The sequence below is a fragment of the Narcine bancroftii genome, chromosome 1 (assembly GCF_036971445.1).
Source record: "Narcine bancroftii isolate sNarBan1 chromosome 1, sNarBan1.hap1, whole genome shotgun sequence".
Taxonomy (NCBI): Eukaryota; Metazoa; Chordata; class Chondrichthyes; order Torpediniformes; family Narcinidae; genus Narcine; species Narcine bancroftii.
Genome location: NC_091469.1, coordinates 392,950,003 through 392,969,178, shown reverse-complemented (window position 1 = coordinate 392,969,178; position 19,176 = coordinate 392,950,003). Strand labels below are relative to the sequence as shown.

Sequence of the window (19,176 nt, the reverse complement as noted above, 5' to 3'; positions counted from 1 at the left end):
GTTTTGTTGGGTCTTGACTTCTTATGTCACTTTGAAAATGTGACCTGGAGTATTCTGGTCGTCTCCCTCCCATTATGGATCGGAATGGAAGGTCCCAAAACTGATGCCATTTGCTGTCTCTCCACACTGAATATTGATCCACCCCCGCTGTTCCCAAATCTGAGCACTGATTGCAGACCAATTGCTACAAAAAGCAGGCACTACATCGCAGAGGACTGGGCATTCATCAAGGGCTGACACACAGCAACTGCATGATGAGAACATTATCGAGCACAGTACCAGCCCATGGAGAGTGCAGGTGGTTGTTGTAAAGGGGGAAGAAAAGTCCAGGCCAGTAATTGACTATAGCCAAATTATTAATTGTTTTATACTCCTGTAAGCATACCCTTTCCCTGGTACTTCGGACATGGTGAACAAAATTGCGCAGTATTCAACCATTGACCTAAAAGCTGCTTACTACCAGTTGCCAATCCATTCTGAGGACCGTTCCTACACTGTTTTTGAGGCTAACAGAAGACTATAAGTTCCAGAGGGTTACTTTTGGTATCACAAATAGGGTCTCAATCTTTCAGAGACAGGTGGATCGAATGGTGGATGAATTTAAGTTGAAGACCACTTTCCCGTATTTCGACAACATTACCATTTGTGGTCACTCTCTGGAGGACCATAACACCAATCCAGAATTTCCTCCACAAATCTGAGGCCAGGAATCCCACTTACAACACCAGTAAGTGTGTGTTCAGAGATAAACGCCTAGCCATCTTGGGGTATGTGGTGAAGAATGGCATCATTGGCCTCAACCCCAGAAGGATGCATCCCCTGTTAGAACTCCAAATCCTGAGGACCATGAAAGCTTTGAGGAGGTGCCTGGGCTTCTTCTCATATTATGCCCAGTGGGTCCCTCAATATGCAGACAAGGTCCGTTCCCACTGACAGCTGAAACTCAAACTACTTTCAACTACATCAGAAGCCACATTGTGAAGGCCACCATGTATGCAGTGGACAAGAATGTACATTTCCAGGTGGAAAATGATGCCTCAGATGTAGACCTGGCTGTGACTCTTAATCAGGCGGGTAGGCCGATTGGATTTTTTTCCAAAACCCTACAAGGTCACGAGTTTCAGAATCCATCAGTGGAGAAAGAGATCAAAGCCATTGTGGAGGCCATCAGGCACTGGAGGCACTATCTGGTGAGCAGGAAATTCACACTCCTCACAGACCAGCGATCAGTGGCATTGATGTTCAACAATACAAAACATGATAAAATTAAAAATGATAAAATCGCTCGGTGGAGGATTGAACTCTCCACCTACAACTACGATATAGTCTACCTACCTGGTTCCCTCAATAAGCCTCCAGATGCCCTGTCCAATGGAAGCTTTGCCTCTGCACAATGAGCTTTTCCACCCAGCCATCACTTGAATGGCTAATTTTGTCAAGGCACACAATTTAACCTAATCAATTGAAGATATCAGGGAAATGACCAGGTCCTGCCAGGTCTGCGCTGAGTGCAAGCCGCATTTCTACCGCTTCAGCATTTGATAAAGGCATCCCGGCCCTTTGAACAACTCTGTGTCAATTTCAAAGGACCCCTCCCTTCCACAAAAGGGATTGTGTACTTTCTCATATTCATTGACGAGTACTCTCATTTTCAATTCGCCATTCCCTGCCTGGACATGTCCACGCCATCTGTTATCAGGGCCCTAAACTCCATTTTCACCCTGTTTAGGTATCCTAGCTATATCCTTAATGATTGGGGTTCATTATTTATGAGCAAAGAGCTATATCACTTACTGCTGGTAAGAGCATTGCATCCACCAGGACAACCAGCTATAACCCCCGGGGGAACAGACAGGTTGAGAAAGAAAATACCATGGTTTGATAAGCTGTAAAATTGGCTCTCCAGTCCAAAGGTCTTCCAGACTCATGCTTGCAGGATGTCCTACCCAAGGCACACCACTCTCATTAGATCGCTACTCTGCACCCCGACCTCATGAGCTCATGTTTCCTTTCGAGAGAAAGTCAACGTCAGAGACCACCCTCCCAGTTTGGCTTACAGGACCAGGACCAGGGCTGCTTCCAAAGCATGAGGAGGAGAAAACCCGACCCACTATTCGAGAAGATGCACCTACTCCATGCCAACCCCACTTATACCTACCTGGCATACCCAGATGGCAGGGAGGACATTGTCTCAATCAGGGACCAGGCACCCACCAGAACCAAGGGTCCATCACCCCAAGGGAGCCAGGACCTACCCAGGGTTCCCTGAGGAACACTAAGGAGCTCAGGTATGATGTCTCAGGAAGTGGCTCCAGCAACCCCTCAACCAGAGCTGGATCACCCACACCCGGAACCACAGGAAGATCAGGAAGTCCAGTGCCCTCCTACACTATAGTGCTCTGCCCTTATCTCCGACCTCCTGATCTTGTAAATATTGTAATTTTTTTGACTATTCTATGTTCTCTATTTCGCCTGCAGGCTTCATTCTAAAGGAAGGGGTGAATGTAGTGAACTGGGAATTCACTACTGGTGTGATGTTCTGAGGAGTGGCTCCTCCCCTCACTCCGCCCCCACATATCCCAATATAAACCCTGGATCCCCGCCAAAACCCCAGTTCAGTCCAAAGACCATTGTGTGTTATTCTTACTGAATAAAAGAGTGAAAGGTCTAGAGTTCTCACAGTCGCACTACACAATGCTGAAACAATGTTTTTTCATTTAAGTCCCAGCATTAGAACTAGTATGGAAATGGAAGTGCTGGGCTAACTAGCTCTTGAAAGGAATAGTTAGAATCATAGAACCATACAGTACACAAACAAGACCTTCAGCCCTTCTGGTCTGCGCTGCACTATTATTCTCCGTAGTCCCACTGACCTGCACCCTGGCCATAGCCCTCCATACCCTCCAATCGATGTACCTATCTAGATTCTTCATAAAAAATAAATATTGAGTCTGCATTCACCATATCAGCTGGCTGCTCGTTCTACACTCCCACCACTCTGTGTGAAGATGTTTCCTCTCATGTTCCCCCTAAACTTCTCCCCTTTTCACCTAAGCTCAAGGGAAAAAACCTACCTACATCCTTGTCAAAGATATGTTTTATAGGAGATAAATTGTGGCAGGTTTTTTTTAGGGTAGGTCACATACAAACACTAAAACACAGACCTCATTTAAAATGCCAGAGCTCTGCTTAAGCTAGACAGTTCAGGCTCCGAGTGCCTTTGCACAAACTTTGAAGAATGCCTATATGGACTTCACAAGTAGGAGATAATTGGACATGCTGTGGAGTAATGGATTATGTTTTGGAAAGCAACAGATAAACAAACTCAGAAGATTAGGTCTGGAGCCGCAGTCTGTCAGAATGCAGTTGGCTGTTCTAAGAGGGTCATGTGGTTTTCTTTGAGAGAGAGAGAAAAAGAGAATTCAGTTCTAAATTTCAGCAGCAGCAGCTGGGACTGGAATGTGACAAGCTGGCAAGCTTGTGGGAAAACCCCATTTTGAAGACAGGTTGTGAGTTCTTAGTTCAGCCTGGTCAAAGCCCTTGTGGTTCATGTAAGAGGAGATGTCTGGCTGCCTAATGTTTCACTTGAAATAAGGGAAACAAAAAGGAACTCTGTGGTGACCTGAAAGAAAGAGGTTATCATCTGGAAAATGCTGATGGGACAAGTTTCTTCAGCAAGACACTGATGTGGTTGATTAGAAGGAATCAGTTTGTGTCCAGCAAACAACAAATCTCTCTCTGAAAACCAACTAGAACCTTCCTGACAAGGATGCAACTAGAACCATTTACCTTTCAAACACCAAAGCCTGGTGAAATTCATGAATGTTAAATTCTGTGCACAGTATAAAAATTGCCCGCAACCATAAACTTGGAGGAATGAGAAGTGAGATTGGATTGTGGATTAAAGAACTTTTCTAACCTTACTCACACATTACATACACGTGCACTTAGAATTAGAAGGCGGTTAAGTTAAGTTAATAGTAATAAGTTAAAGTTTCATCCTGTTTTCATGTTTAAAGATAATTAAAAGCAACTTTTGTTTAAGTAACAATCTGTCTTAGTAAATTTTTGTTCCTGCTGGGTTTTGGGGTCCTCTGGGATCATAACATTAGTAAATCTGTTTTTCACTATTTAAATCTTATTGATATCTTTCCTGGTTAGGTGACCAAAGATGCACACAATACATGAAATTTTGTCTCACCAATGTCCTGTACAATTTTGCTATGACATCCCAACATCTACTCAATTTATGCAAGCCAATATGCCAAATGTTCTCTTTACAACCCTATCTACATGTTATGTCACTTTCATGGAAACATATATCTGTATTCCCAGATCTCTCTGTTCTACCACACTCCTCAGTGCCCTACCATTTATTGTGTATGTCCTTTCGTGGTTTATCCTTCCAAAATGCAACACCTCACATTTGTCTGCATTAAATTCCATCTGCCATTTTTCAACTTACTTTTCCAGATCCCTCTACAACCTTTGAAAGCCTTCTTTGCTGTTCATAATACCTCCCATCTTTGTGTCATCTGCAGACTTGATGGTCCCAGCACTGATCCATTAGGCACACTACTAGTCTCAGGCCTCCAGTCTGAGATGCAATCATCCACCACTACTCTCTAGTTTCTCCCATCCAGTCATTGTCAAATCCAGTTCACTACTTCACCATAAATACCTAGCGTCTGAACCTATCTGACTAACTTCCAATGTGGGGCCTTGTCAAAGACTTTCCTTCATCAACTTTCCTGATAACCTCCTCCAAAAACATGACCTGTGTGGTAACTGAAAGTATACTGTGTTTCAAGAGAGCTTAAAGAGGGAGGAAGGTTTAACTTATAATGTGCATGATCTATTATATTTGATAAGATTAATGGATTACAAGGTCTATTAAAGACTATTGTAAGGGAATGTATGGTATTTCAAATGAGTTAGTGGGGAATAGAATGCTGACCACTGCGGAGTCATGGGCACTAATGTGATACTTCTTGCATCCCGATCAGGGGAATAAAGACAGTTCAACATCACGTGCCTCTGGGGTTTTTCTTTTTTTTTTGTTTTAAGCTTGGACGGTTTATATATGTAGTACATTATATAGAGAAGGTTATGGTGAGTGGGGAGGGGAAGGGGATGCTGGATGGACAAATGCTTTAATTTTGGTGTCTAATGGCAGGGAAATTATCAGAATTCAGAATCCGATAAAAAGAAAAAGGTTATTAAGCTATATGAAAAAAATAAATAGATATGGCCTTTTTACAAGAAACTCATTTAATGGAAACAGACCATGCAAAGACAGGGTAGGAACGTATTGTCTTCTTCATTTAATTCTAAAGCTACAGGAGTGGTGATATTAATAAATAAAAATTTACCAATTTAAAATATTGGATGCAATTATTGATAAATTGGGGAGATATGTTATGGTAAATTGTAGAATTTATTCTGAATATTGGACTTTGAATATATATGCATCGAATATAGATGTTGGAAAATTTATACAGGATGTTTTTTTATGCAATTAGCTAATGCAAAGGGGAAAATAATTATGGGAGAATACTTTAATTTTACTTTTGATTCAAAGTTAGATAGATCAGGTGGAATTATGATTAAAACAAGGTGGTTAAAGTTGTGAAAAATTTTATGTATGAAATGAAACTTGTGGAGAGTTGGAAGAGTATGTATCCTTATGTTAGAGATTATTCTTTTTATTCCTTTAGATACAACATTCACGTATAGATTTGTTTTTAATCTCTCAACTGCAAACTAGAATTCAAAATATTCAATATCAAGCAAGGTTATTGTTTAATCTTTGGAGGAAGAGCAAAATATAAATTATAGATGGAGGTTTAATACTGCATTGTTAAAAAGACAAGACTTTTGTGAATTTATAAGACAACAGATTATTTTTTTAAGATATTTATGAACATTCTTTATCTAATAAGTTTGTGGTTTGGGATTCTTTGAAGGTTCATTTAAGAGGACAAATAATACGTTATATGGTTAAGGTTAAAAAAAATACATGACTGAAGTTAACCATTTGGAAAATGAAATAATAAAGATGGAAAAATAATTGCAAAATCAAGTAAATGATGAGAAACGAATATTGGATTTTTAAAAACTGAAATTTAATCCAATGCAAACATACAGAGTGGAGAGAAATATAAGGCGAACCCAACAAAAATATTATGAGTTGGGTGATAGAGCGTACAAAGTTTTAGCATGGCAATTGAAGACTGAACAATTATTGAGAACAATTACAGCTATAAATGAAGATGCAGATCATCTTACTTATAAGACACAGGGCATTAATGATATTTTAATGAAATTTTATAAGAAATTATACCAATCCAAATCTTAGAACGATGGAGATAAAATAGATGAATATTTGTCACAAATTACTTTGCCACAATTAAATATAGGAGAAGGCTGAATTAACAAATCATTTTACTGTTACAGAAATATATTACATAGTGATGTCTTTACCAAATAATAAGGCTTCAGGGGAAGATGTTTTTTCTCCAGAGTTTTATAAAGAGTTATCGAATACTATATTTATGGGATTGTTAGACTAAATGGAAGATTTTGTGATTTACCTGAGTCATTTAAGACTGCATTAATAACAGTTATTCCAAAAAAAGGAAGGACCCTTTGTTTCCATCTTCATATAGACCAATTACTTGACTGAATACAAATTATAAAATTTTGTCTAAAATAATAACTAATTAGCTAAATGTTTACTTATATTGGTCAATATGGACCAAACTGGTTTTATTAAGAATCAAAGAGCAGCTGACAACATTGTTAGATTTTAAAGTTTGTTAAATATGGCACAGAAAAGAAAAATACCATCAGTAGCTTTGGCTATAGATGCAGAAAACTTATTTGATAGATTAGAATGGGATTATTTATTTAAAGTATTGAACGTTTTTGGAATTCCAATAAATATTATAAATTGGATAAGAACATTATAAAATTGCCCAAAGACTAGAGTAATCACAAATAGACAAATATCAAAATATTTTCTGTTGGAGTGATCATCTGGACAAGGTTGTTCACTATCTCCTTTTTTATTTATGTTGGCCATAGAACCTTTAGCAGAGGTGATTAAAAGAGATAATGTCATTGAAGGTTTTAAGATAAAGAACATAAAATTAGTCTTTTTTCAGATGATGTAATATATCTTACAAATCCTGAAAGTTCATAAAAATAAAGTAAATATTTGATTGGTGGAGTAAAGGTTACTATCAGATTATAAGGTAAATATTGATAAAAGTGAAGTAATACCAATAATTGAGACAGATTACACTCAAGTTAAGAAAATGACAAAATTTAAATGGCAGAAGGAGATGGTCAAGTATCTAGGAATTAATATTGATAAGAATTTAAATAATTTATTTAAATTAATTTGCATACCTTTATTGAAGAAAATTAAAGAAGATTTAATAAGATGGAAGGATAAATTGTGTGACGAAGCATATTTTTCCAAAAATACAATACCTATTTCAATCATTACCAATTTTTGTACCAACAATATTTTTTCAAGATTTAAATAAAAGTGTTAGAAGGTTATTTGGCAAGAAAAAATGCCTAGGATGGCATTAGAAAAAATTAACATGGAAATATGATCGGGGGATTACAAATGCCTAATTTTAAAAATTACTACAAAGCAGCTCAACTTAGATTTTTGTCTTCCTGTTATCAGACTGGTGAAAACACAATGTGGGTACAGATTGAAATGAGTAAAATAGGAGAAAATAATTCTGAGCATATTTTGTATAAATGGCATGAAAGATTGTTGAGAAGGCAAATTGACACACCAAATTGAAACATATACTTAAAATATGGAATGGAATATATGTAGAAAGGGAAATGAAGAATTATCAGTTAGCTAGAATGTTATTAAAGCAAAATAATTTGATTCCTTTTATGGTTATTAATGTTTATTTTGACATTTTGTATAATTGCAGAATAAAAAGGATAAAGGATTGTTTTTTAGGTTCTTTTTTTTAAAACTTTTGACTAATTGAAAGGTAAGTATAATATACCAAATAATACCATTTCTTCTTATTATCAGCTTAAATCATATTTAAAAAGAAAGTTAGGGATGAATTTTAGACTAGTGAATCAAAGTCAATTTAAATATTTAATAACAGATATGTTTATCAAAAGATTTATTACTAATATGTATATAAAAGTGCAAGAGACTGCCATAAAAGGATTTATTTAAATCTAAATTGAGATGGGAAAGAGATTTAAATATACAAATTCAACAAGAAGTATGGTCAAAATTATGTCATGAAAGTGTAAGACAATAAATGTTAGATACCAAATGATACAATTTAATTTTATACATCAATTATATTATACTCCACACAAATTACATGGAATTAATTCAAATTATTCTGATAAATGTTTTAGATGTAATAAAGAAGTAGGAACTTTTCTCCATGCAATTTGGCAATGTGAAAAAGTAGGAAGATTTTGGGAAGATATAAGTATTTTATGGGGATGAGTTATGAAGGTGCAAGTTTTGAAAGATCCCAAAATATTTATATGAGTATTTTTGATTTGAAGTTAGATACTTATCAGAAGTTTTTAAGTGTAGAAATAGCAAAGAAATGCATAGCCATAACATGGAAATTAGACAATAATGTGGGGTTGAATAAATGGCAAACAGAACTACTAAATTGTACACTATTAAAGAAAATAACATATAATTTACAAAATCAACCATAAAAATTTGATAAGATTTGGAAACCTTATATGGATTTTATTGCTATGACTTCATCTATTGCATCCGCCATTCCCGCTCCAACTCAAGGTTCAAGATCACGAGTAAATTTAAATTTAATTAATCAAGAGGTTATATGATTATCAGCCAGGCTTTTATTTCTTTTCTTCTATCTATCCTACTTATTTGGGGAGGGAGGGGGATGGTGGGGGGGGGGGGGAAGAAGAAAATATGAAATTATGCATTCTTTTTGCAACTTTCAATTATTTTACGATATGGATAAATACTGCACTTGTATTGATGCAAATGAAAAATAAAATTTACCAAAAAAAAAGAAAAACACGACCTGTCACACACACAGTATGTTTACTATCCTAATCAGTCCATAGCTATCCAAATACTTCTATACACAAACCTTAAGTACACCTTCCAATAACTTAACTACTACTGAGGTCAGGCTCACCAGTCTGTAATTTGCAGAGTTAATTTTGGAGCCTTTTTAAACAATGGAACAACATCAGTTACCCTCCATTCCTCTGGCACCACATCTGTATCTAAGGACATTTTATATATTTCTTTTATACCTTTGGAATGATAGGAATATTCTAAAATTGGAAAATGTATTCCAAAGGTATTGGAATAAATTCCAGAAAGTGATACAGGTAGTACAGCTGCTAAAGTTGGGAGTTCCATAAACAGCTCTGGTTGCCCTTATTGAGTTTAAATTTTTTTTTAGACATACAGCCCCTTTCAACCCATGAGCCCATGCCACCTAATAATACTCATTGACCTACAACCCCAGTAATTTTTTTTTTTGGAAGAGTGGGAGGAAACAAGCATCCAGATGAAACCCACACAGACACAGGGGGAACATAAAACTCATTAATGACAGAGCCAATTCAAACCCCAGTCACTGTAATGGCATGTGCTAACTGCTACGCTAACTCTGCTACCTTGTGTACATAACAATGTGGAAAATTGAAACAGAATTGGGATCTGAACTAGGAGGAAATGATTGAGGACACATTAGTGATGATTTTTCAAAAGTCTCTATATCTTGGAATAAACAGAACATGGTGCCAAGAAAAGAGTGACATTTAAAAATTGGGAAAATAGATCAGGTCGCCTTATATCAACCATCAGCAAAATGCTGGAATCTGTTATTAAGGACATGGTAGTATGACAGAATATAGATATGTTTTCAGGAAATAAATTGGGGTGGGTTTTTAGTGTAGGTCACATACAAACACTTTAAAACAGATTTTATTTAAAATACTGGAGCTCTGCTCAAGCTGGACATGTTGGGGCCAACAGTCTTTGCAAAATTTTTGGAGAGTGTTCAAGAGACTTCACTAATGGATTGTGGTTTACAAAATGGCAACAGATGAAAGAGCTTGCCGGAGCCACATTTTGTCTGAAGGAGAACTTGCTGTTCTAGAAGGGTCAGGTTGTTTTGCAAGTAGAGAGAGTAAAACAGGCTTTCTTTCAGAGAGAGATCAATTCTATAGTTTTACAGTCAGCAGCAGCAACTGGCAAGCTTGTGGAAAACCCCATTTGGAAGATGGGTTGTGAGTGCTTAGTTCAGCCTGGCCAAAGCCCTTGTGGTTCATGCAAGAGTAGAGTACTGGCTGTCTAATGTTTCATTGGAATAACAGAAATAAAAAGGCACTCTGTGGTGTCCTGAAAGAAAATGGTTATCATCTCATGAACCCTGAAAGGGCAAGTTTCTTCAGCAAGTCACTGAAGTGACTGATGGAAGTACATCAGTTATCAATGTCCTGAAACAACAAATTTCTCTCTGAAAACCGACAAGAAGCTTCCTGAGCAGTAACCATTTACCTTTCAAGCACCAAAGCCTGGTGAACTTTATAAATGTTAAATTCTGTGTACAGTATAAGAATTCCCTGCAACCACTGAACTTGGAGGAATGAGAAGCGAGATTGGACTGAATCAAATAACTTTTCTGAACTTACACACACATTACATACACGTGTGCTTAGAATTAGAAGGGAGATAAGTTAGGTTAAGTAATAAGTTAAAGTTTCATCTTGTTTTCATGTTTAACAATAATTGCAAGCCACTTTTGTTTAAGTAGCCATTTGTCTCAGTGGATATCTATTGCTGCTGGGTTTTGGGGTCATCTGGGATCGTAACAGTAGCAGGTCACCAAATGAGATCTCAACATGATCTGGAAGGTCAGCTTGATTTTATTGAAGAGCTATTGCTTCAACAGATCTAATTTAGTGTAATTAATTAATACATAGTTAAAGGATCCAATTAATTCCTTCTCAATAACATAAAATGTCATGAAGATATTTTATAAGGTATGATAGAAATATCTGACACGTTTGCCCATGGGGCTTGAATTATATCGTTGCAAGGAAAGAGACTTGATTAAAAGACAGAAAACAGCGAATCATTTTCAAATTGGGCTAATAGTAATTGGGTGTCTCAAGAATCAGTTATGATTGATATTAAAGGCATATACAAAAATAAAATAGGGTATTTAAATTTGTTGACAATACATAATTAGGTGCCTTGACAATGCAGATTCGAGAAATGAATACATTTATTGAATGGGTAGGATGGTAGAAATTTCATTCAAGTGGTAAGGAACTAGTAGATTTTGTTACCAGAAAAATTGCCATGTTTTGAATCATGAAACACAAATTTAATATGCAAAAGCAAAAAGTAATTTGTGAGACAAATATGAAATTGGCCTCTATTGCCTGAGGTTTAACTAAAAGAGAAAGAAATCTCACTGGGTGTATAACTGTACCTGTTTATGATGATACCTCATCTGGAGATCTGTGGATAGCTTTCATCTACATATTGCAAGGAATATTATTTATTGTGGAGAAAATGCAGATGGTTTGATTGGAGACACAAAAGACTGCAGATGCAAGAATCTGGAGCATAAAACAATCTAATATGAGGGTAGGGTGGATGGAACCAAGAATAGAAAGGGAATATTCTTCTGCATTTCCTGGAGGCAGGACTTGAGGTATGTAAGCATAGAACCTAGAAACAGTGTATAGTTAACCTGAAAGTTGCTAAATCAGCTGCTCATTAGTTGAGAGTCCATTATGAAAGATTCTGAAATTCTCTAGAGAGACTAAAAGTTGCTACAGGATAATATGCTGGTCATTTAGAATGCAGATATGGAGAAAAGTAATCTGAAAGGAATTATAAATATATTTGGAATTATCTATGTAGTGTACAATAGATGCTAAAACATTGCATTTATTCAAGCATGAACCTGTCAAATTTCTAACACAATAGAACCAAAAGAAATGGGGTTTGTCCAGAACAGTGAACTTGTGGTACAAGATTGGCCATGATTTTAATAAGCAAGCTTCAGAAGCTACTTGGTCTATTTTTCCTTCTTTTTTCATGTCCTCGTTTACAAAATGAAAAGTACACAGATAATTTAAATGAAAAAAATATATTGTGAGGTAGAACTGCCCCACTGCTTACAGGAGAAGGGGTGGGCGTGAATGAAGGGTTGTTCCTGTAAACAGCTGTAATAGTTTTAACATTTCTAATTCAAACAGACGTAGAATCATTATGAGAAATGAACAAAGCGAGAGTTGTTCAGTAACATTTGTCAAGATAACTATTCTAAATCTACCATTTCTGAATTTGTAAAATTACAGGCTTTCTGTATTAACCGCAATAATAATGAATATATTATTGGCAAGTGTAATAAGTTCTTTGTCAAACTATGATGTATTGTGATAGGAAAGGTTTTGATGACTTATCCATTACCAGGTGTGGATCAGAATCACTATGAGATAACTGAGCAGAGTTTTGACAATACTTTTAATCAGGTTGATCTCAGAATTTCTTGTATTTTCTCTATTATCAGTTTGCAGAAGCAGGGAGGATCTTTTCTGTCTATCAAAACATCTTGCATCATTGAGTCAACCCAAATGCTTTTGTTGAAACTGACATTAATGCAAAATGGATAAAGTCTGCCTATTTAAATACTAAATAGTGAGAGTTATGACAGAAATTTTAAATGGAAAATTCTTTATTTATTTGACAGATTGTGAAACTAGGATGTCAAAAATGGGACCAGCCAGATGCTGTCTTTATATATTTGTAGTTTCACATTACCTCCCTTTCTAGAAATAATATTGTTTAATTGGGAGTCAACAATACTGACTATGGAATTAACTGGGAAAAAGTCAGGAGAATATTGATAGATGCATTTTAAATATTGGTGGATCCAATTTGGTGTTGGTCGTAATCAGATGGTTACACACCTATCAACTGGGAGGAAGTAAGTAGATAGACTAACCTTAGAAAAGGATAGCAGGATCAGATACATGGATAGCATAGAGTAGAAGACAGTGAGAGAGCAAAGCTTCCAAATTGACACATTTTAAAAGGAATAAAATTTTGTTTCTTAACATTTACTGTACATATTTCCTTCACCCAAATTTCCAATGACACTTTATTGCACATAACATTATTTTTGTTTTGAACATCTAAAACCATTCAAAGTAGCTCTTTACTTTAAAGTTGGAATTGATAATTCTCATATATCTTGTCTAGTCCAAAGAACCCCAATTCTTTGATGACAGTCCATGCGTTGACATGAGAATATGTGATACTTTCACCTGCCACTTGCAACCGGATCTTCACGATTTCCAGTGGATTAAATGACAATAACTTGTGAAGCACCAGCCTATGACAAATTAACATATTATCCAGTTGCATTTTATATCTGCACATTAACTACACAAAACATAAATATTTTCAAATATGACTTGATTATAATAACCTGCTTTGGATTGAGCTTGATAAAGCAGATTTTCAATTCAATAATGGGTAACAAAACATTTACAAATATTTAAAAATCAATACATTAAACTCAATAAAAATAGTTTTAAAAAAAGAACAAATTTTAAAAATGATGTTATGTCTTAAGTTATGATTCGTAGCATAGCCACAAATCATTTCTTCTTCTAACGTATCTTGTCATTAATTTTCTTTCTTTTCTTTGGCTTGGCTTCACGGATGAAGATTTATGGAGGGGTAATGTCCACGTCAGCTGCAGGCTCGTTTGTGGCTGACAAGTCCGATGCGGGACAGGCAGACACGGTTGCAGCGGTTGCAAGGGAAAATTGGTGGGTTGGGGTTGGGTTTTTCCTCCTTTGTCTTTTGTCAGTGAGGTGGGCTCTGTGGTCTTCTTCAAAGGAGGCTGCTGTCCGCCGAACTGTGAGGTGCCAAGATGCACGGTTTGAGGCGATATCAGCCCACTGGCGGTAGTCAATGTGGCAGGCACCAAGAGATTTCTTTAGGCAGTCCTTGTACCTCTTCTTTGGTGCACCTCAATACCATAACTATCAGAGACCCGAGGTTACCTGAGGCCAGTGAGGCCATGCTAGACCTCCTGCTACACTGTGGGATTCAACACAATCATCCAAGGGTTAGGGTGAAGGACAAATAAAATGTGCACACAATCCCTCAGCTTTACACCAGGGACAGCCAGGATAGATATCCAATCTTGGTTAGGAAGAAATGAAAATAAATGGTTCATTTATTTCACTTGATTTTGGTTTACAAAGTTCAAATGTATTGTTCAGAGAACATACATGACATCACATACAACCAGATTCTTTTTCCTGTGAGCCTGGGTGATTGGTAGGTACTCAAGAAAAGATATGCATACGAAAGAGAAAAATGTAAACAAACTGACTGAAATACAAAAAAGAAATATTCAGTATGTGTAAAGTAAGAATCCTTAAAATGAGCCCCTGGATGAGTTTGTTATTTAGAAGACTGATGGTGGAGAGGTAGCAACTGTTCCTGAACCTGGTGGTATGAGTCTTGTGGCATCCATATCTTTTTTCCTGCGGGCAGCAGTGAGACGGAGCTGATCCTGGGTGGTATGCATACTTGATGATCACAGCTCCTCTCTCCTGGCAGCATTCCATGTAGATTTTCTCAATGACTTTCCACTACACATCAGTAAAGTTTGCAAATGTCATACCAAACCTTCACAAACTCCTGAGGTTGTAGAGGCACCGACATAACTTTCTTCACGATGACATTCATGTGCTAAGTTATGAGTTATGACAAGTTACAAACTCTAGGCCTCCGAACCACCCTCTACAACTGGATCCTTGACTTTCTCATTGGAAGACCACAGTCAGTACAAATTGGAAACAACATCTCCTCCTCACTGATCAACAACACAGGTGCATTCCAAGGATGTGTGGTTTAGTCCACTGCTCTACTTGTTATTACACCCACAATTATGTGGCCAGACACAATTCCAATGCCATCTACAAGTTTGCCGATGATACCACGGTTGTCGGCAGAATCATAAACATCAATGAGGAAGCGTACAGGTGGGAGACAAATCAGCTCGTCGACTGGTGTAACGACAGCAACCTTGAGCTCAATGTCAGAAAAACTAAGGAGATTGTTGTGGACTTCAGGAGGAAGTCAGGGGAACATAACCCAGTCCTTATCGAGGGCTCAATAGTGGAGAAGGTCAAGAACTCCAAATTTCTGGATGTTAACATCTCCAAGGATCTGTCCTGGAGGATCAATGTTGATCCAATCACAAAGGCACCTTGACAGCGGCTATACTTTGTGAGCTGTCTGAGGAGATTCACTGTCACCGAAGACTCTCATCAACTTCTACAGGTGTACCATGGAGAGTATTTTTGCTGGTTGCATCACTGCCTGGTACGGAGGCACCGACTTTCAGGACAAGAATGAACTCCAGAGGGTTGTTAACTTGGCCTGCGACATCACAGGCACCAGACTTCAGTCCATCAAGGACACCTACATGAGGTGGTGTCTTAAAAAAGCAGCCTCTATCCTCAAAGACCCCCACCACCCAGGCCATGTCCTCTTCCCTCTGCTACCATTGGGGAAAAGGTACAGGAGCCTAAAGATGACCACTCAGCAGCATAAGGACAGTTTCTTCCCCACTGCCATCAGATTCCTGAAAAATCAATGAACCAAAGACACTGCTTTACTTTTCATGCACTATTAGGTTTTTTGATTTAGTAATGTCATAAGATGGTTATAATATGTACGTTTGCACTATGAATGCACCACAACTCACACGGAGTTCCCAGCAGAATTCCACCCTTTACGATGACAGTCAAAAAGGTCAGTCCATGGTCCATAACAATGCATTAAGTCATTAAATTACCCAGTATGGAAAATGATAATAGATATAAAAGATAGATATGAATATATAATACATATTCAGTTAGTGCAAGAAAAAATGGTGTTTCAATAGTGCAGACAGGTCTTTTGTGGCGTCTGATTAGTTTATAATTACAGGAGTAAGTGGAGGTTCAAGTATCTAATAACTGTTGTAAAAAAACAGTTTCTTGAACCTAGAGTTGCTGGGATTTTGTACCTTCTTTGCAAAGGAAGCAGCAAGAAAAGCTTGTGTCCAGAGTGAAGGACTCCTTTATAATGTTGGCTGCCTACTTGGAGGCAGCACCTCACATAAATGACTTCATTGAATGGGAGGTCATAGCCTTTGATGGACATGACTACATTATGAAATCAGGCTGTGATGCAATTAGTCAGTATACTTTACACAGTGCACCTGTAGATATTTGATCAAGTATTCAATTACATGGTAAATCTCTTCATTCCTTAAAAAGTAGAGGCATTAGTGTGCTTTCTTGAGGTTATCGCTCCAGTAGAGATTCTCTGATGCATGGAATCCAAGGAACTTAATGGTACTAACCCTTTCCATCTCAGTCCCATCAGCAAAGATGGGCGAGTGATCCCTTGGCCTCTCTTTTCTGAAATGCATAATAGCCTCCTTGGTTTTGTCTCCTCATTAAACCATTACCTCTGGCGAAAGTTTATTCTCACTGTGATGCCCATGCTCAAAATATGGCTTAATCATATTTACATGACAGACCTGAGTTTCTCATCTGCAATTAGGTTTTTCAATAATAAGTGACCTCATTAATTTTAGACAACTTCATATGGTCCTGAAAACCTAATGCTAAGAAGATTTGAATGTGTAAGAAATACAACCAACACTGTGTCACCAGGTTTAAAACTTCTCATCTTTGCCTTGCAATCATACCATCTTCTGTTGAATGGCCTTTAATTCTCCTTTGCCATTTCACAAACTTTATTCAACCAATCCTTAAATTTAAAGACATTATCCAACAAATTTAAATGCACATCATTATTAACCCACTGTTCCTTTAATGCAGGGGTGTCAAACTCAAATTCACGGAGGGCCAAAATTAAAAACTTGGACTAAGTCGAGGGCTGAACTAAATATTTATTGAAAATTTTCAACAACATCGGCATGTTTTCTCTTCTTTCAACATATGTAATGTTAAACTTTTTCTTATTAAAATAAATGTTTAATAATAGTTTTGGATAAACTCTTTCCAGAAGAAGCATTAACAAATGAGAAATAAAATATTCAATAAATAATATTTCTCTATAGAGGATTTGTCAAATGTTGCTAGTGTGCTGTCGAATAGTAAAATCTGAGGGCTATTGAGAATGTGGGAGAATAACATGATTCCTGAAACAATCAAATGGGTGACTGATTGTGGGCATGAACTCTAGCAGGGTTATTTGCCATGCCCTTTTTCCATTGGTACAGCTATCGTTTGATTTACACACTTTTCAAGTTTTATGCCTAATGAGCTTGTATCCAGGTGCAGGACCATTTTTAACCAGGAATATATTTATCACTGTGACATGAAACTATTGGAAGATCGTTTTATCCTGAGAGTAAAGTTCATAATACTTACTCAGGCCTGTGTGTGGGAGGGCGGGGTTTGCGGGCGATCGGGTTGGACAACGACAGTGCGGGGGCATCGGCTCTCGCTGCAGGGCGGCATCTCAGCAGATCAGCGGCCCCGTCACCGTGAGTCGCGGATCGGCCTGCGGCAGGGAGGGGGAGTGGGCAACGGTCCTGGCGAGGTCAGGCCCGAGGCCTCCGGTTCCGGGCGCTGGGAAGCGGCCTTGGCTTCCCCTGACACCGGCCAGGCCCCAAAACCAGAGTCCACAGTGAGACCCTGCAACGTAAACAGAGGAGGTGGGGGCGATTAGCAGGCTGACGCCAATGCATTCTGGGATTTGTTGTATTACTGTGCATGCGCTATACTGGCGCGGCGGCCAGCGGGCCACCTCTAATACATTTTTGAAATGATCTTGCGGGCCAAATATAATTATATCGCGGGCCAAATTTGGCCCGCGGGCCAGAGTTTGACATGTGTGCCCTATGCCATCGGAACTCTGTAATTAGTAAGGGATTGCTTAAGGTGGGATGTGAGTGGGAAGGAAAGGGTGAGAATCACTGCTCTAGACCCAATTGTTACTGAAATATTTTGCTTGAGAAAAATTGTCATTGGCCCATTTCCTTTAGCGTTCTGAAACCGTGCACATGACGAGTCAATGAGGGATGATTAAAGCAGTGGTCTTCAAACTTTTTCTTCCCACCCACAGACCACCTTAAGCAATCTCTTACTAATCACAGAGCACCAATGGCACAGGGACGCGAGTGGAAAGAAAAAGGTTGAGAACTGTTGTATTGTGGTAACTCCACATCTGATTAGGTTAATTGTTTTGCAAGTGGTTAGAGAAGGACCCCCCCCCCCACCCCAAGAAAGGCTTAAATCACAGGAATAAAATAAGCTTCCGTCTCACTGCTCCCAATCTTACACACAGTCCTGATGTGGAATGTGGGGTCGCAGCTCCACGTTCACCCAAGTTCAGGTGCTGTCTGTGTGGAGTTTGTACGCTCTCCCCTTGTCTTGGACCAACAGGTCGGTCGCCTGACGAAGGCACCCGAACCCCCCGTTGAAACGCCAGCGTCTGGGGCGGTGGAGGAATTGGCTGAGAAGAGCGCGTGGCTCCCACCCCCCTCCCATGGTTGGAGAGGGATTAAACTGCGATCTCACGGTGCCGGGCTCATCTCCAACAAAAGGAGTGGAGGCAGGGTCCACCGCGCACGGAGCGAGGGGGAAGGCATCACCAACGAGACATTCGGTCCAGCATCGCCGCTGAAGTGCAGACCCAGCGAGGATGGTCCCCAACTCCAGCCGCGTCTGTGTGTCCGGGAGCCGGGCGGGCTGAGTGCGGCGCTCCAATCCCCGGGATTCGGGACTCTGAGATCCATCCACACCTTCGGCGTCTTCATTTTCACCTTCAGTGTGCATGCGCTATACTGGCGCGGCGGCCAGCGGGCCAACTCTAATATATATTTAATATGATCTTGCGGGCCAAATATAATTATAATCGGGCCAAATATAATTATATCGGGCCAGAGTTTGACATGTGTGCTTTAATGGACCTCTCACCTCATGTCCAAAAACCAAACCAATTTGAATGGACTAAAACAGTGATTTTTGGACAGACTCCCTCACTGCAAATAAAAGCAAATGAACCCCTTCATTCGAATCCTTTTCATTCTCAAAGCAAAA

General features: G+C 38.5%; 1 protein-coding gene across 1 annotated transcript in view; it reads right to left on the bottom strand.

The window, feature by feature from the left end:
- LOC138759349 (electrogenic aspartate/glutamate antiporter SLC25A13, mitochondrial) overlaps nucleotides 1-18,912 on the bottom strand; it is a 40,598-nt gene extending 21,686 nt beyond the window's left edge. The window contains 3 exon segments of the mRNA XM_069929610.1: nucleotides 13,285-13,396; nucleotides 13,398-13,424; nucleotides 18,655-18,912. Of these exon segments, the coding sequence (XP_069785711.1) occupies nucleotides 13,285-13,396; nucleotides 13,398-13,424; nucleotides 18,655-18,912 (397 nt within the window).
- Between the last annotated feature and the right edge of the window lie 264 nt (nucleotides 18,913-19,176).